At 40.0% G+C, this 27,464-nt stretch overlaps 1 protein-coding gene across 1 annotated transcript in view; it reads right to left on the bottom strand.

The window, feature by feature from the left end:
* Positions 1-27,464, bottom strand: part of LOC137322874 (mitochondrial intermediate peptidase-like) — a 139,107-nt gene that overhangs the window by 88,377 nt on the left and 23,266 nt on the right. The window contains exons 7-10 of the mRNA XM_067986050.1: positions 21,529-21,685; positions 21,401-21,449; positions 20,088-20,148; positions 15,413-15,465 (exon numbers count right to left, since the gene is read on the bottom strand). Coding sequence (XP_067842151.1) covers positions 15,413-15,465; positions 20,088-20,148; positions 21,401-21,449; positions 21,529-21,685 — 320 coding nt within the window. The remainder of the gene's footprint in view (positions 1-15,412; positions 15,466-20,087; positions 20,149-21,400; positions 21,450-21,528; positions 21,686-27,464) is intronic.

Raw genomic sequence — 27,464 nt, 5'->3', positions numbered from 1 at the left:
ACTGCTCTTACAAAAAGCCAGCACAGGCTCGATGGGCCGAATGGCCTCCTTCTGTGCTGTAACCATTCTATGATATCGGAAGCACTGGTGTGGAAAGTGGCATCATCAGAACAGATGCGACGGAGATGGAGAAACTAGGAAAATGGAACAGAGACCTTACAGGAAGCTGGGTGGGAGGAAGTATAATCAAGATAGCCGTGCGAGTTGGTGGGCTTATAGTCGATATTGGTTGATAGCCTATCCCCAGAAATGGAGATAGAGAAGTAAAGGAAGGGAAGGAAAGAGTCGGAGATGGACCATGTGAAGGCGAGTTGATTAAATTTTCCAGCTCGGGGCGAGAGCAGGAAATGGCACCGACGCAGTCATCAATGTACCGGAAAAGGTGAGGGAGGGGACCTGAATAGGACTGGAACAGAAATGTTCCACGTGTCCCATAAAAAGGCAGGCATAGCTAGGACCCATACGGATTCCCATAGCGACACCTTTTATTTGGAGGAAGTGAGTGGAGTCAAAAGAGAAGTTGTTCAACGTAAGAACAAGTTCAGCCAGGCAGAGAAGGGTGGTGATGGATGGCGGCTGGTTGGGCCTCAACTTTCCAGACTCAACATTGATTTCAATAACTTCAGATCATAACCACTGTTCCCATTTTTTCTGGACAGGAGCTGCTGGTAATGGTTCTGCTGTTGCCATTTACAGCTCCTCCAGACCCATCTTTTGTTTCTTTACTTGTCCCATTACCACCCTCCTGCCTTGCGCCACCGTCCCTTTGTCATTTAATCTTTCCTGCCCTCCACCCTATCACAGACCTTCCCTTTTGTTCATTCCTCCCCTCCCCTTCCTCCCCCCCACCTTTGCCTGGCTCTGTACTTGCTTAAAAATTGTTAAATCTTTAACTTCTTCCAGTTCTGATGAAAGGTCATCGACCTGAAACGTTAACTCTGTTTCCTTCTCCACAGATGCTGCCTGACTTGCTATGTATTTCCAGCATTTTCTGTTTTTACCCCAGACACTTGGTTGATGCCATTTTAAATGCAGTTACGCTATGTAAAACAACATAAAACCAAAGGCAAAGATTCATTTTTTGTAGCATGGAAGTATCATAAGAATAAAAAAAAATGTATTGCCCTGTTCACGCAGCAATAGTTTTACCTCAGTAGAATACGTTAACAGCATAAATTACCTAATATTAAGGTGTCTATGTAGGGCAAAGCTCTAATGAGATTTTCAGGTAGGTAGTTCATCAAAACCAATTAGACTTTGCAAAACTTGCATTTCAGGCATATAAATTGTTTTAGTTGCAATCTTTATTAAAGCTGCTGTTTGACCTCAGGACCTAAGTAAAAACAATTCTATGAATGGGGCAGCTGACAAATCTGAGTTCTGTTTGCTGCAATTCAAACTCTTATTTTTTGTTCCCACTAATCAAATAATTCAGTAAACATCATGAAGGTGGATAAAATTCAAGTTGTTATAAGATCAAACAACAAATACAGGCAGTCTAGTTTATAGAGTCCTCAATTCAACAGCATATCGTCGGCGAGGTGAGGCTTCAATTTTTGGTCATTCTAAATCATTGGACGTTAAATCACAGGTTAATACATCTTTCCGAAGAACTCATTTATGAAAGAATAAGTCAGTTAGAGTGGATCAGTTGTGTTTCTTTGTTGCCTAGCAGTTGTTCTTGCCCTCCAGAATAATCCTGGAGCAATAGGCAGTTTTGGCTGAGAATCTCAGGTGCAGCGAGATCGTGGGAGGTAAAGAGATTGAGGCGGTGACTAAGGATGTGGGTGGAGGAGTGTATATGAAAGATGAAATTGAGAGGAAACATGAGGGCAGTGAAGTCACTGATGGCTAGGAGATTGCACATAATTAAAAACAAGCAGTAATACAACAAAGTCTGTTGCCAGGCTCAGCGGTTTTGCTAACAAGTTTCATAGGGCAATGATGCTAATTACAACCCTTTTAGTTTCTTACAGTCGTCCACTTGCGGTCAGCCTGATTTATTCTATCCCTAAGAAAGACACAGACTTCTGCCTCTGTGATAATGATAGACCATTTACACTCTCAAAAGGTATTTTTTCTTTAATCAAAACTAATTTTAAAAAAAACATATTTTTAGTAAGTATATTTATCATTTCTTCAACAAAGGGCATTTTCTTAAAAATGCATTACTTTGGCAGCTATTTGCAGCATCTCTCAGTTCATTGAACACTACAATCTAGGAATACCAAAAAATAGGAACAGGGTCATTTTAACCTAACCTGCCCAGCGGGAAACTGACGGGATTGGATCGGTTGCCCATTTTACATCCCGCCCGATTTTACTTTTCATTGAAGTAAATGGAGAGCAAAATTGGGCAAGACATAAAATGGGCGGCCAATCTGATCCGGTCAAGCTTCCCACCCAGCGGATTAGGTTAAAATTACCATCAAGTATCTGAGACAGAAATAAATGATCATGCTGACTTGTAAACTATTGCACGGGCATTTTTATTCATAAAAATCTAAAGTAACACCAACTTACAGAAGCTTCCCTGGCTGGCCATGCCGCCTGCCCCACCCAAACCACCACATCAGTTTCACCTTCACCTCTCCCATGGCTCCTCTGGAACTTTTTGCTCCTTTGAGCGCCTCACCTTCTTCTATTCCCCACGCCCCTCTTTCAAAATCCTAATAGCTTACTGCACCGCACCAATCCCCAAGTCAACATCCTTACCAAGATGTCCTGCTTTCTCTCTTCCCTCAGCTTCTGCACTGAGCGGCTCCTCATCCTTGGTGAAATCCCCTAGCCTTCAGTGACTTCACTGCCCTCATGTTTCCTCTCAATTTCATCTTTCATATACACTCCTCCACCCACACCCTTGGTCACCGCTTCAACCTCATTACCTCCCACGATCTCTCTACACCTGAGATTCTCAGCCAAAACTGCCTATTGCTCCAGGATTATTCTGGAGGGCGAGAACAACTCCAGGCTCCTTATTCCCATGGCCAATGACATCCTTAAACCCCACCATTCTACCCTCTCCATTCTTACCGTACACACCAAATGAAACAGCGTACCGATTTCTTAATTTCCAAGATCAAGACCCACCATGTAGCTGCCTCCACTACTTTCTCCCCCTCCTCCTACCCCCAACCACTCATGCTCCCACTCACTCTAGCCCAGGAGCTCTGTCGTCCATCTCCCCCAGCCCTCTCCAAATTTATCTTGTCCACAAGTTACATCTCCTTCTCCATTAATTTCTGCATTTAACTCCCCTTCCTGGCCTGTTAATTAATGTTGTCAACAGTTCTCTTTCCTCGGGCACCATCCCTCTCCCCTTCAAAACAACTGTCATCATCCCTTTCCTCAAAAAATCCATCCATTCTCTCCAAATATTACATCATATCCAACCTCCCTTTCCTTTCTCAAGTCCTTGAATGTGTCATTGTTTCCCAGCTCTGTACCCATCTCTCACAAAACACATTGTTTAAATCTCTCCACTCTGGCTTCGGCCTTTCTCACGGCATCAACACAGCTCTAGCCAAAGTCATTAATGACATCCTTCCTTATCCTTTCTGCAGCATCGAGCTAATTATATACATATAATATTTAACATCTGTATTTATGATATCATAAGTATGTGAAGATACGAAGAGTATCTATAACTTCCTTCAATGATGAAGTGGGTAAATTAACTGCTCATTGTGTATAAACTGGGGAGAGTCTTGGGTTTGATCTCTTGTCTATGCTGAATTATTTGATCACATCTAGTATGGACACTATAGTCAGCTACAACATGCTTGGATGAAGAAGGTGAACAACCCGCCAAGGTTCCTGCTCTAGATGATTATCTAATAGGATGAACAGCCAGCTGTTTTTTGAGATTGCTGGTCAGTCATGTTTCTATAACAGATGTGATATCCTTTGGCTTATTAAATACCTAACTTCACGTGCAGTTAACAACTTAAATTCACAGTTTAAAAAATAAAAGTGACAGATGTTCACGGTGCTGGAGAATAGGGAAGTTCAAGCTGCCCATAAATGAGGTATTTAGTAAACTAAAGAATACTGAATCTATTGTGAGAATGTGACTGGCCAGCACTTTCAATAACCTGAGCTAGTATCGCCAGTTGAAAGTAGGCCAGGTGGCACCCCCACTAACCAATGAACCTCCATGGAAAGTCTGTGTATGTGGATGCCAGATGAGGACAGGATTGGGCTTGGCTCTGATAACCCTCATAGTTAAATAGCTTGCTAAAACTCACTGTCTCAGGCTCACACATGAAGAACGGCTATTTAGATGAAGTTCCAGAAGCCATCTTGCACCTGTGGAATTGACCTCCAGTCTAATTCAGCACCTTGCACCTTCAGAAGAGATGGAGAGAAATATAGGAGAGGAGAGAAAATTAGATGGTGGGGTGGGGTGGGGGGGGGGGGGGGGGGGGGGAGATAAAAAAAACAACTGCAACATTTCCAGCCCAGCATGTGGCATTGGTATTCCCTATATCTAATGATGTGTCTCCTGTTTTAATCGCGTCAAGAATTTTCATCTGCCTAACCCCCTCTTTTTTCAGATTGAAAGGGGCAGTAAGCAAATAAAAATGTTAAAAATGACATGCCCGCTTAATTTTTGAGTAAACCTCAAAATAGGCAGCCAGCGTTCCTGCCCAAAACAGGTAGGAGCCTCATTCAAATATTGAAAATCATGGTCCTAAGCTGTATTAAGGATGCAAATGCAATTTTAGTCTTCCAATCGGCAGAGCCCACACTGAGTCCAGTGAAACTGAGCGTTGAGCGACCAAACTGCGGGTTCTTAAAGGGACTGTTGCAGGCTGCTATGGAACAACGTGTTTTTAAATCTTTTAAAAAGATTTTCCCACCTGCTGCCGGTCCTTCCATGCCTCCACCACCACCACCCCCCCCCACCCCCACTATTGCCTTCCCTGCCCCCGTAGGGACCCGTTTCCAGCCTGGCTCCACGGAGGAGCCAGGTTTCCGGCTCCACCCACCAATCAGCAACCAATCCATCAGTGCTTGTTCAGTGCTGGCATCTCGCTGATATTTATTCTAAAGAGGCCTGAACACAAAAATGGTTTGGGCCTCCGGCAAGCTTCATCAAGCGGGCGTGCAATCGCTGTACCCATTGTCCACCTGATGAACTCCAAAAGCAAAAATCATGCCTAATGTGTTCTAAGTGGTCCCACTCATGATTGCTGAGTTAGCTCAAAGCTTTTCCAAATTATCTTTTCATGGTGGACCTACACAGCCACTTCCAATTCCTTTCAAAGTTTTTGAGCAAGGGTAACATGGTTTTGGCATTGCAATGATGCAAAAACTAGTAACCAAATTGAGGTTTAATATGATCATATTGTATTTTGATAAGGTCACCTCAAGAAGAGAATATAACTGCAACTAGTGCAAAATTAAACCTAAGAAAGGTCCCAGACAACAAGGCTTCGCTAACATAAGAATGTCTAAAGCAGAGATCTACAAGTGCACGTACATGTGCAGGTACACAGCACTGCTTAGTTAACCCAATAATGATGCAGAGCTATTGCTCTAAGTAGGTAGTAGGCTCAAACCAGTTCCAGTAGTCTAATAATGCCTTAAATGTCCCTTCCACACAGCATCTCTGAACGCTTGCATCCAGCCAGTCGTCCCACTTCTTTCCAGAATGGAACAATACAGCTTGTCTATTCTGGCACCCGAGTTAGTTCGAACATCACCCTGTGTGATGCCTGTCAGTTTATACTAACAGCACTAAATTAGCACTCTCTGCAATTCAAAGTGTCACTCCAAAAGTATCAACCGTTGCAAATGTACCTGCACATGTGTAGCATGTGTGTGTACTGGGACTAGAGGTGGTTACAAAAATATGGATGAGTGAGGCCATAAAGGGATAAAGATTTTTTAATTTGAGGCACAGGGGAACTGGGAGCCAACACAGGTTGACAAAGACAGGAATGATAGGCAAGTGGAACTTGGTGTAGGATAGGAAAGTTTTGCATGAGCTAGAGTTTATGGAGAGTGAAAAATGGGAAATTGTCAATGAGAACGTTGAGAGTAATAGAGTAAGGAGATGAAAAAGACACATATGAGGGTTTCAGAGGTGGATGAACTGAGGTAGGGGCAAAGGAGGATGATGTTACGGAAGTGGAAGTAGGAATCTTTCTGATGGAGAGAATATGGAGTCAGAAATGCAACTCAGGATTAAATTATGTTTTGGTTGATGCTTGCTAGATGTTACACTACTCTTACATTACTTATTTGTTCTACTCCATTTCTTGCAAATCTAGGACTAATGAAACACACCCATTACTGCCTCCTTCCTTGAGGGACTAAAAAAAACATACTAATCTAGAAAGCAGTCCAAGATATATTATGGAAAACCCTCCCATTCTTTGCCACTTACATTATTTTTTATCTCAGCACATCTTTGATTAATTAAAGTCACCCATTATTATAGCCCTATTGTTCCTGTATTTTTCTCTAATTTGTCTGCGTATTTCCTCTTTCTCTTTTCCACTACTAGAGTAACAGTTCCTTTTTTATACCTTAATTTTAACCATTGTGCTTTTGTACCATCCCGTTTATCATCCCTATGGTTTATGCTGTGGAATCTTTAATTAACATTGCCACTCATCATCTTTGTTCCTATCCTTCCTGAATATTTTGTAACCAGGAATGTTCGGCTCCCAGTTCTACCATAGCCTAAGAAACATCTCTGTTAATGATATTGTATCAAACCTGTCCCATAACAATTTACCTCTAGCTCACCAAGGTTATTCACATAACTTTGTGCATTTCTGTCTATACAACTGAATTCTGCCTCTGTCTGTTTGGTAAACTTATTCTTTTTGATTTCCTTCTGATCGGTTCGTTATAACTTTCCTGTCTTTCTCTTATCTTTCCTACAATTTTTGTCCTTTTGTTTTCCTTTCTGAGCTCATTTTCCTTTCCCACTGCCACATCAGCTTAAATCCTTCCATACAGCACTATATGCTCTCCCAGTGAGGACAATGACCCCAGTCTTGTTCAGGTGAAGCCCATGTGTCCTGCCATAGCCATCCCTGTCCCAGAACTAATCCCAATGTATTCATCTCCTAATTGCTAATACTCCCTTTACATAGGAACTCAATTCAATTGCTTCCAACGTAAACCACAATTTTTTTTTATTCGTTCATGGGATGTGGGTGTCGCTGGCAAGGCCAGCATTTATTGCCCATCCCTAATTGCCCTTGAGAAGGTGGTGGTGAGCCGCCTTCTTGAACCGCTGCAGTCCGTGTGGTGATGGTTCTCCCACAGTGCTGTTAGGAAGGGAGTTCCAGGATTTTGACCCAGCGACAATGAAGGAACGGCGATATATTTCCAAGTCGGGATGGTGTGTGACTTGGAGGGGAACATGCAGGTGGGTGTTGTTCCCATGTGCCTGCTGCTCTTGTCCTTCTAGATGGTAGAGGTCGCGGGTTTGGGAGGTGCTGTCAAAGAAGCCTTGGCGAGTTGCTGCAGTGCATCCTGTGGATGGTACACTAGCCATACTCCTTCCCTCTCCCAAATCATTTGCACCCACTGCTTATATCCCTTACCCTGACACCAAGGGAGGCAAGTTACCATGCGGGACTATCAATTATGGCTACAAAAATCCACATTTGTTCTCCTGATTATGGAATCTCCCATTACCAGTGTGTTTCTGTGTTAAACTCCCTTACTCCCTTTTGGCAACCACTTCCTCTATCATGTCATTGCTTGTGGTTGCTCTCCTCTGACGTTGCTGCCATTGTGACAGATATTCAGGCACTCAATAAACACCTGTCAATTCAACAATCTCAGAGGATCCCTGCTTTGCTATCTGATGACTATGCCTACCCCGATGGATAGTCATCCACTTCCTTTCCTCACTAATTGCTCTGCCTGTGGGGTAACTTCTCCCTGGAACGTACATTCCAGGAATCCTGCAGTCTCTCATATGTGACGGATTAGTCCAAGCTGCTCCTCAAGCTCAGAAACTTGGTTTTGAGCTCAATCATTCCGACACAATTCCTCCAGGTGTAGTTATCCCGGACACAAAGCTTCTAGGACATCCCACACTGCATAGGTACTGCACATCACGGGCTTCATCAGTCTCTCCAATGTTAAACTAAACTGCTTTCTCTTAAAAGTTTAATTAATTCAAGCACAAATGAGTAATTTAGCCTGTCAAATTTAATTTAGGTCAATTGCATCTCAAAGTGGAATTCCCACTGAAACTAAAGTCTTCTGAAATGTTGCCACTGGTCTCTTGCTGCTCCAGATTGATTTCTTGCTTGTACATTGAAATGTATATTATCAACTTGCAATAGACCCTAAATGCCATAGTAAAAATGAGTCAATCATAGAACAACTAATCATACCACTTATGTAATCTACTGAACTGTTAAAATGAAGTAAATTTAATCCAAATCCAAATTCAGTTTACAAATGTCCTGTTGAAATGTAGTCATCTTACTGATCCTTCAATGATTCAGTGGATAAATATTGGGCTATCTAGACAAAACTGGTTCTAGGTATGATATGTGGACTGTGTTGAGTTAGCTGAACTTAGCAGAGGTGGTGTTGGAGTTACTATAATTAGCCTCATTGCTCCCAGCCTTCGGGGGTGGGGGGAGAATATCAGCCAGGATTCCCACTCCTAATCAATGTTTAGTGACCCCAGTAGAAAAGGCAGACTTCTGATGAGGATCAAGTCTACCATGACTAAATAGCCTACTGATACTTAATATCCAGATTCAAAAATGAAGAATGCTAGCACTGCCACGGTGTAAAAATGGGGAAAAAACAATGTCTCAATATCCTATTCAAGGAACTACATGACTTCATTATGTCGCTGTCAACTTGTTTTGTTTCATCCAATATCCCTGCTACTGATCATGTATAAATTTACAGAAATGATAATGAATAAGAAGCTGTTGCCAACATCTTAATCACATCTTATCAGGTGGACTTCTGATGAGGGTCAAGTCTACCATGACTAAATAGCTTACTGATATTTAATGTCCAGGCACATACATGAAGAATGATAACACCACTACAATGTAAAAAAGGGGAAAAAATAATGAGCCAAATCTTGCTGGAAAAGTAATGGCATGTTAATGATGCACGCCAATATTAATGCACAAGTTTGAGAGTGATGTAGTTAAGTTCAAAACTAGGGTCTTAAATTGAAACAAAGCCAATTATATAGGTATGAGGGGAGAGTTGGCTATGGTAGATTGGGAAATTAGATTAAAAGATATGACGGGAGATAAGTAATGGCGAACATTTAAAAGAAATAATTCATAATTCTCAATGAATATACATTCCCTTGAGGAATGAAAACTCCATGGGTAAAATGATCCAACCGTGGCTAACTAGAGAAGTTAAGGATAGTATTAGATTAAAAGAGGCTTACAATGTTGTTAAAAAGAGCAGTAAGCCTGAGGATAGGGAGGGTTTTAGAAATCAGCAAAGGATGACCAAGAAATTGATAAAGCGGGAGAAAATAGAATGAGAGTAAACTGGCAAGAAATATAAAAACAGATTGTAAGAGCTTCTACAAGTACGTAAAAAGAAAGCGATTAGCAAAAGTAAATGTGGGTCCCTTAGACAGAGACAGGAGAAATTATAATGGGGAATGAGGAAATGGCAGAGACGTTAAACAAATATTTTGTAGCTGTCTTCACAGTAGAAGACACAAAAAACATACTGGAAATAGTACGAAACCAAGGGTCTAAGGACAGTGAGGAACTTAAAGCAATTAAGATTAGTAAAGAAAAAGTACTGGAGGAATTAATGGGACTAAAAGCGACAAATCCCCAGACCTGATGGCCTACATCCTAGGGTTTTAAAAGAGGTGGCTGCTGAGGTAGTGGATGCATTAGTTTTGATCTTCCAAAATTCCCTAGATTCTAGAACGGTCCCCGGGGATTGGAAGGTAGCAAATGTAATCCCGCTATTCAAGAAAGGAGGGAGAGAAAAAACAGGGAACTATTGGCCAGTTAGTCCGACATCAGTACTAGGGAAAATGCTAGAATCTATTATCAAGGACATAGTAACAGGGCACTTAAAAAATCATAATATGATTAGGCAGAGTCAACACGGTTTTATGAAAGGGAAATCGTGTTTGACAAATCTATCAGAGATTTTTTGGGAATGTAACTAGCAGGGTAGATAAGGGGGAACCAGTGGATGGAGTATATTTGGATTTTCAAAAGGCATTTGATAAGGTGCCACACAAGAGGTTGTTACACAAGATTAGGGCTCATGGGATTGGGGGTAATATATTAGCATGGATAGAGGTTTGGTTGACGGACAGAAAACAGAGAGCAGGAATAAACGGGTCATTTTTGGGTTGGCAGGTTGTAACTAGTGGGGTCATTTTTGGGTTGGCAGGTTGTAACTAGTGGGGTGCTTGGGTCTCAGCTATTTACAATCTGTATCAATGACTTAGATGAGGGGAGCGAGTGTAATGTATCCAAGTCTGCTGACGATACAAAGCTTGAGGTGGGAAAGTAAGCTGTGAGGAGGACGCAAAGAAATAAACAGGTTAAATGAGTGGGCGAGAAGGTGGCAGATGGAGTATAATGTGGAGAAACGTGAAATTATCCACTTTGGTTGGAAGAATAGAAAAGCAGAATATTTTTTACAAGGTGAGAGACTAAGAAATGTTGGCAGTCAGAGGGATTTGGGAGTCCTTTTACATGAAGCACAGAAAGTTAACGTGCAGGTATAGCAAGCAATTAGGAAGGCAAATATGTTAACCTTTATTGCAGTTGGAGCATAAGAGTAAGGAGGTCTTGCAGCAATTATATAGGGCTCTGGTGAGACCACACCTGGAGTACTGTATACAGTTTTTGTCTCCTTACCTAAGGAGACAAAAACTTATATACCTTGTATACCTTACTTGTCTTAGAGGGGGTGCAACTAGATTGACTCCTGGGATGAGAGGGTTGTCCTATGAGGAGAGATTGAGTAGAATGGGCCTTTATTCTCTGGAGTTTAGAAGAACGAGAGGTGATCTCATTGAATCGTATAAAATTCTTAGAGGACTTGACAGGGTAGATGCTGAGAGGCTGGTTCCCCTGGCTGGAGAGTCTAGAACTAGGGGTCATAGTCTCAAGATAAGGGGTTGGCCATTTAAGACCGAGATGATGAGAAATTACTTCACTCAGAGGGTTGTGAATCTTTGGACTTCTCTACCCCAGAGGGCTGTGGATGCTCAGTCGTTGAGTATATTCAAGACTGAGATCGATGGATATTTGGACACTAAAGAAATCAAGGCATATGAAGATAGGGCAAGAAAGTGGAGTTGAGGTAGGTCAGCCATGATCTTATTGAATGATGCAGCAGGCTCGAGGGGCCGTATGGCCTGCTCCTGCTCCTATTTTTTATGTTCTTATGTTCTAAATCAGCAAGCAAGTTCAGGGGATTAAGAGATATGTTGTGAGTTATGAATCTCCAGAACATGCTGGTTGATTTAGGCCACTCCGCCGCTTGCTTTGCAGAAACAGCATCTCGCTCTTAGCCTCCCCGTTATTTTTAAGAATTTGCTGGATTTGCACATTAATTACCTATTAAACTTGCCGCAGATAGTTAGGGCTGGTAATTAAAAGCGTAACTCCTCTTTTAACAATGTGATAATTGTTAATTCAATGCCAATCAACCTCTCTGGCCCAAAGATGGAGCAATTTAAACTGTTCAGTCTCTTCCTGCATGTAGTAAACTCTTAAGAGATTTAAAACATTTCAAATTTTACATTTTCTTCTTACTTTACCTTTCTGTCTCTTTTTTCTCTCTTAATCCTAATCCAATCTTTCTTTCCCTCTCTTTATTTCTTTTTCTGTACCTGATTTGCCTCGAATTCAACCACTACAATTCACCCTCCTCCGTCGTTCCTTTCTCAATCCTGAATTCTCATTGGTTAAGGAGATACACTGTTGTTCCCGCCGTTCACTGAGGTCCCAGATGTCCCCTTGCCCTCGCCACGCCGTTATCAGCTCGCACTTCCAGCAAGTTACGGAGAGAAAGTTTTTCAAGCTAAAGGGTGCAGGAAACTAACGGCGCACGCCGCAAGATGCCCCGCTCCAATGTCTCAACATCCTATCCAAGGAACTTCAACGTGTCGCTGTCAACTTGTTTGTTTCATTCAATGGAAAGCGGCAATAGTATGTCTATTCACACAACTGGATCAATATCAGACCTTTATGACTACAAACCAATATCCCTATTACTGATCATGTATAAATTCATAGAAATGATTATGAATGAGAATCTGTTGCCAATTTAGATAATTAATTTTGGATATATATCACTATAGTATAATAAAATAAAATTCATGATGATTTTGTGATGAATATCTTCATCATATTTCATATCACAGGAAAGCATTTACATTTTAAATTTCTAAGCATGTTTTTTTCCCTTTGCTAGTCAATTTAAATTCGGTTTACCGTAAAAAGTCACGCCAACTAGATACACAACAAAATGGTTCTAAGTCTAACTGTCTGTTAGATGAATCAGGAAAGTTTTAATATACTAATATTTAATTTGCAATCTTTTCTATATGCTTGTTTTGTTCAGGTGAATGGTCAATTGCTCCAAATGGGAATTTATGACAAGATGATAAAATGGATTTGAATCATAAAAATTATGATTTGAAAACTGCTAACAACCCAGGAGTAGTCTGACAATTTCTGTGTCTTTAAGTATATGTTTGGATGGCAGTTTTATTTGATTTTGGGAGATACATTTTTGATTCCCTTTGTTCCAGTCAAACTTCAAAGTATACTAGGGTATATATCAGAATATGCTCACTGATCACCTGTTCTTCTGAGGCCATCAATAGAGAAGTTAGACCACACATAAAATTATTGTTCAGGTCACATTTTAAGAGTACTAGCTCAAGATTTCACATTGTTTACTATTTTCCACATTTGACCATTGCTTATGTTCTGTAAAGTATTGTAATCTTCTATATCATTTAATAACTGCTGTTTATCTGTGTTTTTTAAAATAAACTTGCTTTGATGTGCAGCCTAAGCCATGGTCTGATAGAGTGTTTATTCTACAATTTCCTGTAGTCTAGGAGATCACGAAAGGGCTCTCAACGTATCCAGTAGGCTAAATAAAAAAATTTCTGCTCGACCTCTGGGTATCCATTACTGGATATTGGGTGTGCAATGGCTTGTCGGGAGCAAGGGCTCACTTGTGAGATGGGTCTTTAGTGCTGGCTACAGGGAAAATATCCGAGTTTAAAAAAATTGATTTCTTCATACTGTGATATCCCTACATCAACAAAAGAATGGAAGACATTTACAAAAAACTTCTAAACAAATACTGTGGTAAAGTTCTGCATGCAAAGTTACATGAAGTAGATATCTTCAGTATATTTGACCAATACGCAGATTTGCCAATTTATACAGCAACATTTTTGCAGATAAACTTATTTTATTACAAAGCCTACAATGGGAATTTAATGGTAACTCAAATTCGAGGAATATTTGCACATAAAACAAAAAGTGACTGTTTTTTCCTCTTCATCTAAGCAGCTTTTCTTTTGCACATTTATGAATTTGGTTGCACAGCATACACTGCCCCTTTGTGGTTTTTTGGTGTATGTACACCTTACAGGCAGACTGGTTGCAATTTATATTCCTACTAATCTTTATTCATTGGTGTTACAAATTAACTTCTTGGGACAGTGGCAACTTCCATCTCAGTACATTTATCACTTGTGTGAATATACCTTGCTTTAAAAACCCAATATTTAAGAGTAACCCTTTTTCTAAATTCTTTCCGTAGAAAAATGGTCGAAAAAAATCCTGAAAAGTGACAATTGTTTTTTTTAAATGAAGATTCACCATTATCTGCACTGCCCTAACAACTGAAGCTGAATGGCCATAAAATAAGTTCTTTGAAAGAGCCTCTTTGGGTGGACACTGTATTTAAACATTCATGAGATTTTGGTCATTTTGTGGTCACAATTTTGCCACTTAGCAAGTCAGAACATTTTGGAACTATTGGGAGATTCAACCTAAATTTCACTTAACTAAGAGGATCAGCAGAATATGAGATTTCTTAGTCCTAATAAAGGCATCAATGTGATTTATTTTTACATCTATTGCAAAAGGACTTCTGTTCCCCAATCCCAGCTCAAACTCCCAAGTTTCTGTTACAATGTAGCAAATATTCAGTGGTGACGAAGGCAAGAGAAAGATTAAAACATCGCAAATCGCTTCAAGTTGGTTGCTGAAATGTAAAACGTAATAATAAAATAACAACAGTTGCTTACCCGTTTAAAAACTTTAACCTGCTCTACTGAGCAAGCATCAAAGGCATCAACCCAAAGCTGGCGGGGTCCTTCTTTATATATGCATGTCGGGTCCCAGTGACGAATTCGAACCCGACAGCAATTTTAACAAGTGGTCTGAGCAGAGAAGCTGCTGTGGCTTTCCCGCCAGGTGAAGACAGCGGAAAGTGGAGCCGAGGCCAGAAAAGACCCAAACAGGTACGTTTTTTTAAAACTTTCCTTGTGGGGCCAGGAGGGCTCCACAAGGAAAGCTTAGGCCTCCTCTGCCGCAGACACCCCCTCGGCTCCCAGTCGCAAGATGGCCCACGAAGATGATCTCACCACCTACCTGTTGTCGGTGGGTGGGCTCTGGGCTGCGTGATTTTCTGCAGGAAGTCGGATGGCGGGATTTAAATGAGGTCAGACCATTAAAATCTGCTGGATCTCATTCTACCACAGGCAAGCGGGAAATTAACTCGCCAGCGTGGTTTCCCACCAGAAACCCATTATCAGTTAAAATCTGCCTCATGATGTCACTACAAGTACATGTGCTATCGATGGAAACCCAGTGACAGCTGGGAAGACCCTGTTACAAACAGGTCTTCAGGTCTACCAGGCTTAAAAAAAATGCAGACCATTTGGCTTTCAGGTACCTCTGGTTGCAGAAGATGCATGCTTTGGAGGCAGGCAGCACAATTCTCAGCTTAAAAGCAGTTTAAAACCTGCTTTCATTTAAAATGCCAATGAAAGAAACAACTAACCAGAAACTGCAAAAGGAATGTCCTCCGCAACTGCCTGTCATTTTTGCCTTTTCCCCTGTAGCTTCCCCACAATTGCAACAATTTTTACTGGTCCCAAATAACTTGCGCTAACATACTTGACACTGAATTATTTCCAATCTGCATTAATCTTTGTGTACATGGCTGAGCCAATAAGTGCTGGATAAACAAGTATTTTATAATTAAGAATCAGGTCATTAAAGCTAGGATCTTGCAAGGTTTTAAAAAGCCTTTAAAATTCAGCACCTTGTCATTCCTAAACTCACAATAATAAAATGAAAATAGCCATGATACTTCAAGGACTTATTCCCCCCATATAAAAAAAGGCCAATGTAATATCACATCTTACCTCTCTGCACGGAGGATACCACTATAATAAGGGTGATCCCATGGCATCAGCTCCTGCAATGTTAAAATACTGTCATTAAAAATTGTTTAAAAGTCTATGTATATTGTTGTATTTCATTAAATTAAGATTACGACATGCGTAACAGTGCATTTGACAATTGCGTTTCATGACACAAAAACAAGGCAAAAAAGGTTCATTCTTTCTCAGTCATTTCTCTTCCCAAACATGAGGATAGACACTTCATCCAATACATAAAATCACGAACCAATGTTCTTTTTTGAGTTTCAATTTTTTTTCAGTCTGGCCTTCCCTTGTTCCCTGTTTAAAAGCCTCAGCCTGGAAATCTTCTTTTGCTCCGTTTTTACCCATTGTCAGCTCCCCAACAGAAAACTAATTGCAAAGTTAGAATAGATTTGTAGCTGCAATCTTTGTTGCATTTTCAACATCATCTCTGCCAAGTGAAACAAGTAAGTTTGGCATTAATTTTTCTCTGCAAAAGCTCATTTTAGTAAAAACCAAAAAGAAGTTTGGTGGATGACCAAACCAGGCTTTAAATTCTGTCCATCCTGTACAGTTTTTCTAGGCATCAACTGCAGTATCTTTGTTTTCTTGTTTAGAGTTTCCATGCTACACCTGCCTTCATCTGTCAAAGAGCTTATCAAGGAAATTTAAAGCACCAGAACAAAAGGTGGCTTTGCTTGACACACCTCACCCTACTGAAAGTGAAACTTTATATCTGTGTCTGCAGCCAACATGAACAACACAAACATACCAGAGTACAGCGATTCATCAGTCACATCAACTGCACTAGTTGAGGCAGATAACACATACCCTTATAAAAGCTGTTGCTTTTGCCCCAATCATCCATGACCTATGCATATGATCAGGCACCATGCAGAAGCTGGAGCAACCAGAACTTTTGAGGTGGCAGGCAATTGGCATTTAACATAGTAGTTTTGACTTAACTTTGGTTTTTGTTTTGATTTAAGAATGGTCATGGGCATGAGCCTCAGCTATCAAACCGATGCATCCTTCTTTGTTGGCCCCAAAATTTTGATTGTTTGTAGATCAGATCGGTTCACTTGGGCTGTCATACTTAAGAGACTGAAGCAGCTTCTGATTCTGTTGTAGGTTACAGCTCAATTTTGGATCTATTGGCTTTCCTTTTTGGCTTTCTAGGATTCTCCATTCTACATCCTTTGTGGATTGCTATATACTTTGGAATTCAACTGATTCAGTATTCACTATACAATAACCTGTAGAAATCCTTGGTACTTCACCCGTCATATATTCAGTGATTTTTCCATATACACATGAAATATGGGATGTACGTTTGTAATAAAAATCCTGTATCCCTGGAAAATCCAAAAAAGACTAAATGCACGACGGCAGACTTCCAGAACAGGGACAAAGAAATCCTCCATCAGGATGCAGTGACATTAACGGTTGACAGACTGGGTTACAAGCTTATGTTAGCTTGGAGCAAATGTGTTGCCTTGAAAACAGTTACACTTATAGCATTGCTTTTCATACACTGAATGAGCTTCACTCTTTGGTGGCAGATCCATCATATTGTTTGTGATATTCAGAGAGCTGATCTTTGGACTCATGAAAATTTGGCCCAAATTATTTTCCAAAATTTCACTTGCCCCTGTCAAGGATGTAGGATGCAAAGTTAGACAGGTGTTAACCTTCTGGTGTAAAGAGAAATTTGCAAAACTCAGGAAGTGAGTGGTATAGCATCCATGACTGTTTTTTGGTCTGTAGAAGGAATAGGATTGATGACCAAATTACCTTTACTTATTCCATCCTTTGTTTTTTAAAATGTTTTCTACCACTAGATTCCTTGGCGGTCAAATGTAAGTTTTGACTTATTTAGAATTGAAACTGTGCATTGACAGAATTGCCATTTGCAGCAATTATTTAACAAAATTTTAGCGAAGGCGGATGACACATTGCTCCTCAGTGAAAATGAGGTGGACGTGCTCCCTGAAGACCTGCTGTGGGTATGGCCTCCTGCGCATACCCTCCTGCTCCCACTTCTCCCAGCTACTCCTGCTCTCTCCTGTCTTCTTCATCGCTCCCAGTCCTCCTCCAGCCCCAAAGGCAGACCCACCAGACCACCCATGATTACAAAAAAACTGAAGGCAGTGAAAAGCAGTTCAGCACCAGTAAAAGCTTGTTAGCAGAAGTCAGAATTCAGTTGTAGAAAGCAGAAAGTAAACCAAAAAACTCCCAGAAGTTAACCAGCAGCCTAAAAGGACAGATCAGCAACTAACCCAAGGAGTGGGTAAACCCTTTAAATAGCACTGCTGCAGGTTCCTTGCTGCCTGTTAGCGCCACATATTACTGAGCGAGTTTATTATGTGGCGAGTCAGGCGTTAAGCAGCCCAATTTCACAAAAGGGTTCAACAACAAACATAGGACCCTTATTTAAATATTATAATGAGCCTTTTACATGCTTCCCGGACCTGGACGTTTATGCAGAAGACCAATCCAATATGGTGGGCGGCATATTTCCGGCACGGAATGAGTGCATGCACGCTGCCTGCCCTGTTGAACCCTTAGGCAGCCATTTTAAGCCTGTAAATAGAAGGCAGTGATAGAATTACTAGGTGTATCTTGCCTGATCCTAATTGGAGTATTTTTTAAAAGTCAGTTGAATTTTGAAAGCAATTATCCCTGATCACTAGCTGTGTTTTGATGATAATTAGAAAATGCAAATATTCTAATTATTGACACCTATGAGACACAGAGTAACAAACAAATATAGAGAGGAAGGGAGAGAGAGGCAGACAGAGAGACACACACATATGCACAGATATACACTTCTAAGAACCAATCACCAAATTTTGCGTTTACAGAGATCTCTTAGAAAGTTACAAACCAATGCTGCCAGACCTGGGATGCTCCGCACCCTAGTGCTGTCAGGCTCATTCCTTCCCCTCTCTATTGACAGACAGTGGGAATCCACCAATAAGCCAGACCCCACATTCCACCAAACCTCGGGTTTCCCCTCCACAATGATGCCAGACCAAAGAATTTCCTCATGCTGCCAAACCCTCACAGCAGTGTGGCCAAGCTCCACTGTCCACACCCCATTTTTACCAATTCCAAGGACCATTCCCCCATGCTACCAAAGCCAAGGATAGCTCCCATCATACTAAGCCTCATTCCCCCCACTGACAAATATCATGGCCCTGAATTTCCAGGCTTATGGGAGAGTTGCGGCTGCCAATTGTCTGAAGAGGTACTTACAGCAGAATCTCCTGGTTAGCTCATTTGCAAATTCATTAGAGTAGTGATTGGCATAAAATCTGTGTAAAATGGGAATTAGAGTGCAGCCTTTAAAGGCTGGCTGAAAATTACAGCAATAACCTTGGGAAGCAGCAGGAAAGTAAAAAATACTGCTTGGCTCAGCTGACTGTCAGCTAATTTGACTGGATGTCTCATGATTGCTTTTGTGCCACTTTTCAAGAATGTCTAGCACAAGAGCAGCTGGCACAGGCATCCAAATAAGGAACCAGGACATGGCACAGAGACAGAGAAAATTATGCCACAATTTCTCAAAAATTGACCTGAAAACCCTCTTGCATGAAATTGAGCTCAGAAGAGACAGATTGCTGGGTGTCTGTGGCAGTAAACCTGCCAAAAATGTCATTTATGCCATGTGAAGGGAGGAAGCACTGACACTGAGTGCCAAATCTCTCACCCACAGAACTTCCGACCAAAAAGCGCAAAGGAATTCGGGGGAGGGCAACAATTCTGGGGCAGAAAACCAGTGTTATCAGCTTCCACCTCATTTTGCTACCAGAAAACATTATTTGCCACAATTATAAGTTGAAATTATGCCAAAAACAGCATGGAAATTCTGAGTTCAGGTATCTTAACTCCAACTAATACATCTTGTTGTGTATTCTCAACTTTAAAGCTGGTGAAGGACTAAATACAAAGGTAGAGGGATATATACATGCACAAAATAATAAAGGCTACTCTTTTAGATTTCACAGAATAATGGAAAGTTGTGAAATAGTGAATCATCCAGGTCAGGAATGACCTGACAAAATAAATGGTCTTTCTGCTTGAGCTATGGGCACCTGATGAGGTAACACCAAACGAATCAGCTGAGATTCTATCTGTAAGGCAGCCAACATACTTTCACTGAACATGTTCCACCCATTTTCTCTGGAAGATGTCCTTTTTGGCACACAAGTCCTGAAGGTAAGCCTTAACATTTAGTTATCCACTTTCAATTTATGTTATGACTTTTGGTATACTCCTGACATACATGGAGAATAAATGAATAAATGTTATACTACCTACCTTTGATATGGTCGTCTTTACTCTGTAATTTATCCCCTGCATTAAGAATTCCCACCCATTTTTCCCAGCATCATTCTCTGATTTGGGCAGATTGAAGCAGGTTGGTTAATTTAAAAATTATTCAACTGTTGTGGGTCTCTTCAGATGCCTCCATCAATAGCTAAGAGTTTCTAGGCCAAGTAGTTCTTCTTTTAAAAAAATGTTCCAACAGCAGAGTAAGATTATATGGATTTCATGAGGTTACAAACCTCCTACAGGCATATTATTCTGTGATTTTTTTCCAATAAAAAGAATAAACAAAGAAGACCATAGTGTAATTAAACTGATTTAAATAGTGAACAAAATCACTTACATAATTCTTTGGATTTATTTTTTTCTTCATTTCCTCCATCATATTAAAATCTTTTTCAGTTCTGCAAAAAAAACAATGTAGCTGGTGTGAGTGCCAATGGACCCAGATGCTGGCAGAGATACATGTAAAACAATGAAGAAACATAAAAATTGATGTTAGCATAAATCCAAACATTTAGCAGAGGATCACTGTTGTGCACACCAAAATAATTAGGTGAGATTAAAAAAGACAACGTACTCTGAAAGGTAATAAAATCGTGAGGAAGAACTCAAATTGCTTCGGTGGTTTAGATATGGAACAACAAAGTATTATGATGTCAGTAAAGCAGATCTATCTTGGGATGACACATTATAACAAGTTAGGGAGATTTCTGTATTTTATGTTGTTAGATCTTAGATAGATAAGGTAAATCAGATTATAAACTGGCTTCATCCAGCTGTATTTCTAATGTAATCTCATCATCTCTGGCAGTGATGACTAATGCATGCAGCTGGCCAGTTCTGTCAGCATATTCAACGAGGAACGTCTTCCATGGATGGGTTTTCTCTGTTTGTGTTGATGCCTTTGTTCATAAATTAAGTCAAAGATTGTTTGGTGGCTGAAGCACCTTAACTGAAATGTCAACTTTTGCAGATTGGTGGAAATGACCATCTGTTCTCTGAATGCTGAGACATTAAGAAAATCTATTACAAATGTGAAACTCCATCTAAGGGAAATATATGTGGGAAATGGCAGTTTCTTGATGTACTTTAAAGAGATGGCTCTAACATTCAGGAATTCTCACTAGAAATGACAGTATTGCTGAGCTAATAGTTCTGACTGTAGATACAAACTTTTTGGCTGCATTGGAAATTCAAGCCATCAATGTGCAATATCTCATCGTGAAGGTCTATGAAAGACTTCCAAAAATCCAGTGTCTTATCAAACTGTGGAAGAAATGGGTTCTAAAAAGAGGTATTCTAACTCTTTGGAATGGATTCTACCAATAATGTTTTTAAGTATTGTACACTCAGTATCTTGCTGCTATATGTACTTTTCAACCTGTAAATAATTCTATTTTAGTCTGTACACATTGTTTAGACAACATGTTATTTTCATATTTTTATTCTCATCCTCCTTGCTAAGAAATTTATATATGAGCATATCACACTTTATAAACTTGCACATCAGCAAATCAGCTGCAAGAAATTTGGCTTTGAGAAAGTGTGAAGAACAAACTGAAATGTGCATGCAGTCATACAACTCTTAACACTAATAAAGATACAGAGATAAAACTTGAAGGCTACAATAACAAAGGGGCCAACAAAGCCTACCTTTTAGATAGCTTTTCCGACAATTTTGTGAGGAAATACATCACGGTTTCTGAAAGAAGAATAAAATTCCAGCTAATAATAAGCACCGATATTAAAAATAAAAACACGACAACCACGGTGTGCATTACCTGGGTCCTTGGCCATTGTGCCCTTTAATGCTCTGTGTGCAAAGCTCTTATAACCAACTAAGTGCGCCAATTGGTTCCTACAAGTCAAAAGCTGGTCCAAACAGCGTAGCATTTCAGGATTGGGGTACAGGAAGATCTTGTAGGCAGCTTCTCGCACCTAGAGGTCACATATAGGAACACATTAAATATTTGGGAAGAAAATAATTCACCAGGAGCAACAAAAAGAACTTGTGACAATACACAGATTTTTATCAATAATCTTTCAGCACTGCCAAATGCACATATATTTTCTTCCTCTCCCAATGGCCTAGTGAGTAAAAGCACCAAACAACAAAGGATTAAGTTATACAGACCAGTAGGTCTGTGCTGTTAGCTGATATCAGCCTAAATGACAGTAGAGTAGTACAGTTTGCCTTAGCTCCATTAGGGAAGAAAAAATAAATAAAATCAGCCAGGTTTTCTACTTCCAATCATCATTCAGTAAAACCTGTTGAATTGTGCATGTGAGAGCATCAGGTGATAACAACTCTAACGCCTTCCATGTTATACAGTCTGCCAACTATCACTTTTTAAGATCACTTACAAAAAAAAGATGCCAGGAAGCTACCAGCATTCATTTACTAAGCACTCCACAATGATGATACTTCCTTACTTCTGCAGGTTGTCTAAAACAGATGTCGATGGCCCAAAAATTGCTCACCAAACAACAGGGTACCTCAACGGCGTCCTCTGTCTCCGACAGCGAATCGAAGGAGCAAGTTCACTCATTTGCACATGCACTCTAAAACCCAGAAATCGTGAACTTGCTCCTATTAGTTCGCTGGCGATTTGACAGCTGCGAATTAAAGGGGAATCGCCGCTATAATGATTGAAATCACTGAAAAATCGTAAACTTGCCCATCTGGAACGTAACTGCTTACACCACCAAAAGGTATGCTGAAAAATACCAGGTCTACACTACTTTTTAAAAGCGCAATGATTCTTAATGGCTGCCAAACAACTAAAAAATAAATATTAAAAATGTACAATGTCACATTACTCCTGATTGCAATATTCTTTGATAATTAAAAAAAAATTTAAATTAAAAAGTTTAAATTTTTTTTTACTTTTAACTTCTGTCTCTTTAATTTAATTCAATTATTTGTTTGGCTTTTTATTTTAGAAAAGTTAAGTTTTTATTTGCAATGACATACAGAATAGTAGCTTTAAATGAATGAAGTCTGCTTGCCTGCTTGTGGGTGTGACTTCCCTTCCTGACAGATTCTGTGGGTGTGTCTTCCATTCCCAGACTGTCCCATACGAATCAGCTTACGTTGCTAAGAGGATGAATTGACAGCGCACCTCACGAAACTTCAAAATCAAGCAAGTGGACGCCACGGAGCCCGCAGTAAGTATTTTTGTTCTTTTCATTTGCAGGAGCTGTGGAGAGTCATGCCACACTGCTCTGCACGATTTCCAGCCCATTATCTCTATAAACCCTTAATTTTTATACACTAGCAGATCTCCTGTGGCATTGCTCAGCAGGGGGCTGGGGTGTGGAACTGGGGGAAACAGTGGGGTGAACATCTTGTTGGAAAAAATTGGGGAAACGTTTCTAAAGAATTCTGCCCACATAAGAAACTGTTAGCTCAGATAGAAGCCCATGGAATCGAGGGAAAAGTACGGACTTGGTTAGGAAGTTGGCTGAGCGAATGGCGACAGAGAGTAGGGATAATGGGTAGGTACTCACATTGGCAGGATATGACTAGTGGAGTCCCGCAGGGATCTGTCTTGGGGCCTCAATTATTCACAATATTTATTAACGACTTAGACGAAGGCATAGAAAGTCTCATATCTAAGTTTGCCGATGACACAAAGATTGGTGGCATTGTAAGCTGTGTAGATGAAAACATAAAATTACAAAGCGATATTGATAGATTAGGTGAATGGGCAAAACTGTGGCAAATGGAATTCAATGTAGACAAATGTGAGGTCATCCACTTTGGATAAAAAAAGGATAGAACAGGGTACTTTCTAAATGGTAAAAAGTTAAAAACAGTGGATGTCCAAAGGGACTTAGGGGTTCAGGTACATAGATCATTGAAGTGTCATGAACAGGTGCAGAAAATAATCAATAAGGCTAATGGAATGCTGGCCTTTATATCTAGAGGACTAGAGTACAAGGGGGCAGAAGTTATGCTGCAGCTATACAAAACCCTGGTTAGACCGCACCTGGAGTACTGTGAGCAGTTCTGGGCACCGCACCTTCGGAAGGACATATTGGCTTTGGAGGGAGTGCAGCGTAGGTTTACTAGAATGATACACGGACTTCAAGGGTTAAGTTACGAGGAGAGATTATACAAATTGGGGTTGTATTCTCTGGAGTTTAGCAGGTGATCTGATCGAAGTTTATAAGATATTAAGGGGAACAGATAGGGTGGATAGAGAAACTATTTCCGCTGGTTGGGGATTCTAGGAGTAGGGGACACAGTCTAAAAATTAGAGCCAGACCTTTCAGGAGTGAGATTAGAAAACATTTCTACACACAAAGGGTGGTAGAAGTTTGGAACTCTCTTCTGCAAATAGCAATTGATACTAGCTCAATTGCTAAATTTAAATCTGAGATAGATAGCTTTTTGGCAAAGGTATTAAGAGATATGGGCCAAAGGCGGGTATATGGAGTTAGATCACAGATCAGCCATGATCTTATCAAATGGCGGAGCAAACATGAGGGGCTGAATGGCCTACTCCTGTTCCTATGTTCCTATGACAATGAAGTATGTGTTTTTCATCAATTAATTCTTGGTGTATAAATACCACAGTTGCATAAATTGTATGAACAATCATTTTTTCCCAAATTCTCAGTATAAGCAAAAAAAGTATATGTTGTAATCATTTAGAAGATATTAGAAAATATAAAAATTCATCTCCATCTCTTTTCAGTCCCTCCTGGCAAAATTTTTCTGCGCTACCAGAACTACACACAGTACTCCAAGTGTGAACTAACCAAGATTCTATATAAGTTTAACATTGCCCCCATGCTTTTGTATTCTATTCCTCTAGAAACAAACCCCAATATTTTGTTTGCACTCTTTATGGGCATATCAACTTGTGTTGCTACTTTTAGCGATTTAGGTATCTGTATTACCTGATCTCTTTTGCTCCTCTAAACTGTTTAGTTTCTTACTTTCAATGGAATCAGTGCCCTCCTTAGTAGTGCTTTAATATAATTTCCCATTTTAAAATAAGCAACAAGGTGTTGCAGGACCCTGTTATGCCAGCAGGTCCAACTGTACCACCAGATGGAGCTCTGCAGCTTCCCAATCTTCAACCGCAGCTGGTAACATATGAACGCTTCAGCATCTCTGCCTAAGTTCAGGTAAGTTTTCTCCTTTTCATTTTAATCTTAAAGTTATCATTAAATAATGACCTCCCTGCTTACCTACTAACCAACCCCCACCCCCATACCGCTCTTTAGACAATCTGCCTCTTCTTTTGAATTTCCTGGCCTCTCCTGCCAATTATTTTCTGCTCCCCACAGGGTACTTGAAAGAAAATAATTTTGGGCCTGTGGTCGCACTCACCATTCACTGCCCCAAAAAGAATTAAACTTCGGAGCTGTAACCCCACTCCTCACTCTCTGCTACTGGCAGTCGCCAAAAAAAAAAATCAATTTTGGGCCTCCCTCCCCCATTCCTTAAATTAATATGTACATGCTACCTCCATCAAAAGTTATATAAATAAATGGCCAAATTTTACCATCAATAAATATGTATAATACAAATTTCATTCCCAATGCTGCTGCTGCTGCAAGTTTATCCCGCACCCCATCTTTATGACTATTAATTCTATTCTTACTGCTCCGCTTTTATAAATGACCCCAATTATTAAAATAAATCTCAACAATCTTCAAATTCAATAATAATTGCCCCTGCACCAACCTTAAAGTATACATCAATAAAATACTTTTCCATTGCTATTCTTTGTTTTATAAATAGCCTCTATCTTAATACACTTAGTTATAAATTCCATTATATTCTCTTGCCTTTAATAAATGAACCACCCCAAAAACATAATATAACACTCATATCCTTAAATTTTCTTCCCTTCAAATCATGAGTGAGAAATGCCAAGGAATATTCAGTACCAAGTGTGACACCTCCTTTCTGCAATACTTTTGCTTCTTATTATATTCTTATTATCAGCAAATTCTACCCAAAAAAAAAGTTGAACCAATTGTCTGCTTTTTGAAATGTCTGGTGTCCAAAATAAAGGGCCAGATTTTGCTGTAATAATAATGATGAGGCTTACAGAGCTCACCGTTATTTATGTACAAATTGGACTGCAGCTTCCGGCGACCGCACATGGGCGGTTAAAAGCAGAAATCCAGAAGTTGTTGTACCAGATGCCCTGCTCCTCCAAAAGCTGCGTGAAGAAGGCATCTTGCTGACTGGCTCCCCATTCAAATGTATTGAACGGTGTGATGTTCCTGTGCTGATGTCGCAGATGCAGACAAAACGCCAACAAAAGTTAAGTCAAGTAATTTCAAGTCTAAGTACCATTTTAACGGCATGGTAAGTCTTAATTACTGCCAAACAACCTTTCTGGCACTGAAAGTTAACTTTTATATACATGGAGTCTCATTCCTCCAGATTTTAATTTTTGTTGGACATTTTTTAAAAAATTAAATAATTTTTTATTTATTTAAATACCTTTAAAAAATTACCTTTTTCTTCCTGTCTCTTATTTCAATCTTTTTTACCTTCTCTTTATTTCTCTTTCTGTATCTGATTTGACATTGAATTCACTATACTAACTTACACTTCCTGGTTCCGAGACAGTGCTGTTATCAACAATGCTTCAATCTGATTGGTTAAGAAAATACACAGCTGCTTGCCTTGTTCACACAAGTCCCAGGTGCCCTGTGGAGGGTGTCATGTTTTTTGGCTGTCTAATATAGAGGAAGTTGTCGTGCAAAAGCTTAGAGAAAGTCTATGGGCAAGTGCAAGTCTAACAAATGGCAGGCGCCATTCGTTCACCGCTCACAGCAAAATCCGTCTCATCGTGTTTTTTTAAAAGAGAAAAAAATTTAAAAATTGCATATTTCACAATAACATGATTAAATTTGCCCACTGAATTGCCTGTTGTATCTTTTAACACCTTCAATAACATTTTTATGTGAAGCCTTCAGCCTCTCCCAAAAGCCAATGCTTGGACTTAGATTTTCCACTTCTACACTTGTGAACCTGCAATTTTCTACCTAATAAAATGGGTGGAAAATCGCTGGCTGATGAGCACTGAAGTGAAAAACCCTGGCCGATATTTTTGCCTGGCACCTTGACTCGGTTAGTGGAAGGCAGGTCTTGCATATGCAGTATGCACAATTTACCAGGATGCATAAGCAGCATTTAATCAGCTCAACAATTAGAACGTTTCTCTTCAGCTCCAGCAGTAATTTGATTAATTGTTCTTCAAAATTATTTGATACAAGGCCAGGAGACAAATTTCAAAAGCTTTATCCAGGTGAAGTTTATTTGACTGTGTTACATTGTTGAGTTTTATGTTAAATATTCTACTTGGATTCAGTCCCCATCTACTCTCATAAGCAGACCCCATGTCTCCTACAATCTGGAGTACACCTTTATCTGCCTAATATCTAGGTAAACAATAGCAAGATTCTCCTCTCTTCAGTAGGCAGGATGAATATACACTCCATCAAACTGAGATTTAACCTATAAACCAATTCATTACACATAGAACAGGTAAATGAACAGTATTCACTGCAAAACCGTATGTTACAGTAATTATAAACTTTACCGTTCTCCTTGAAATATAGTAAAACAGTAGACACTTCCCCCGACCTCTCTCAACATACATTAAACCTTGAAAACAGATGCTTATTTCCTATACGGTAAATCACTGCCAGAGTCAAACTAGCCCAGTTTCTCTGCTGGCTA

The sequence above is a fragment of the Heptranchias perlo genome, chromosome 6 (genome assembly GCF_035084215.1).
Source record: "Heptranchias perlo isolate sHepPer1 chromosome 6, sHepPer1.hap1, whole genome shotgun sequence".
In the NCBI taxonomy this organism is placed as follows: Eukaryota; Metazoa; Chordata; class Chondrichthyes; order Hexanchiformes; family Hexanchidae; genus Heptranchias; species Heptranchias perlo.
Note: the sequence above shows the minus strand (reverse complement) of the source record. Positions and strands in the feature narration are given on the sequence as shown.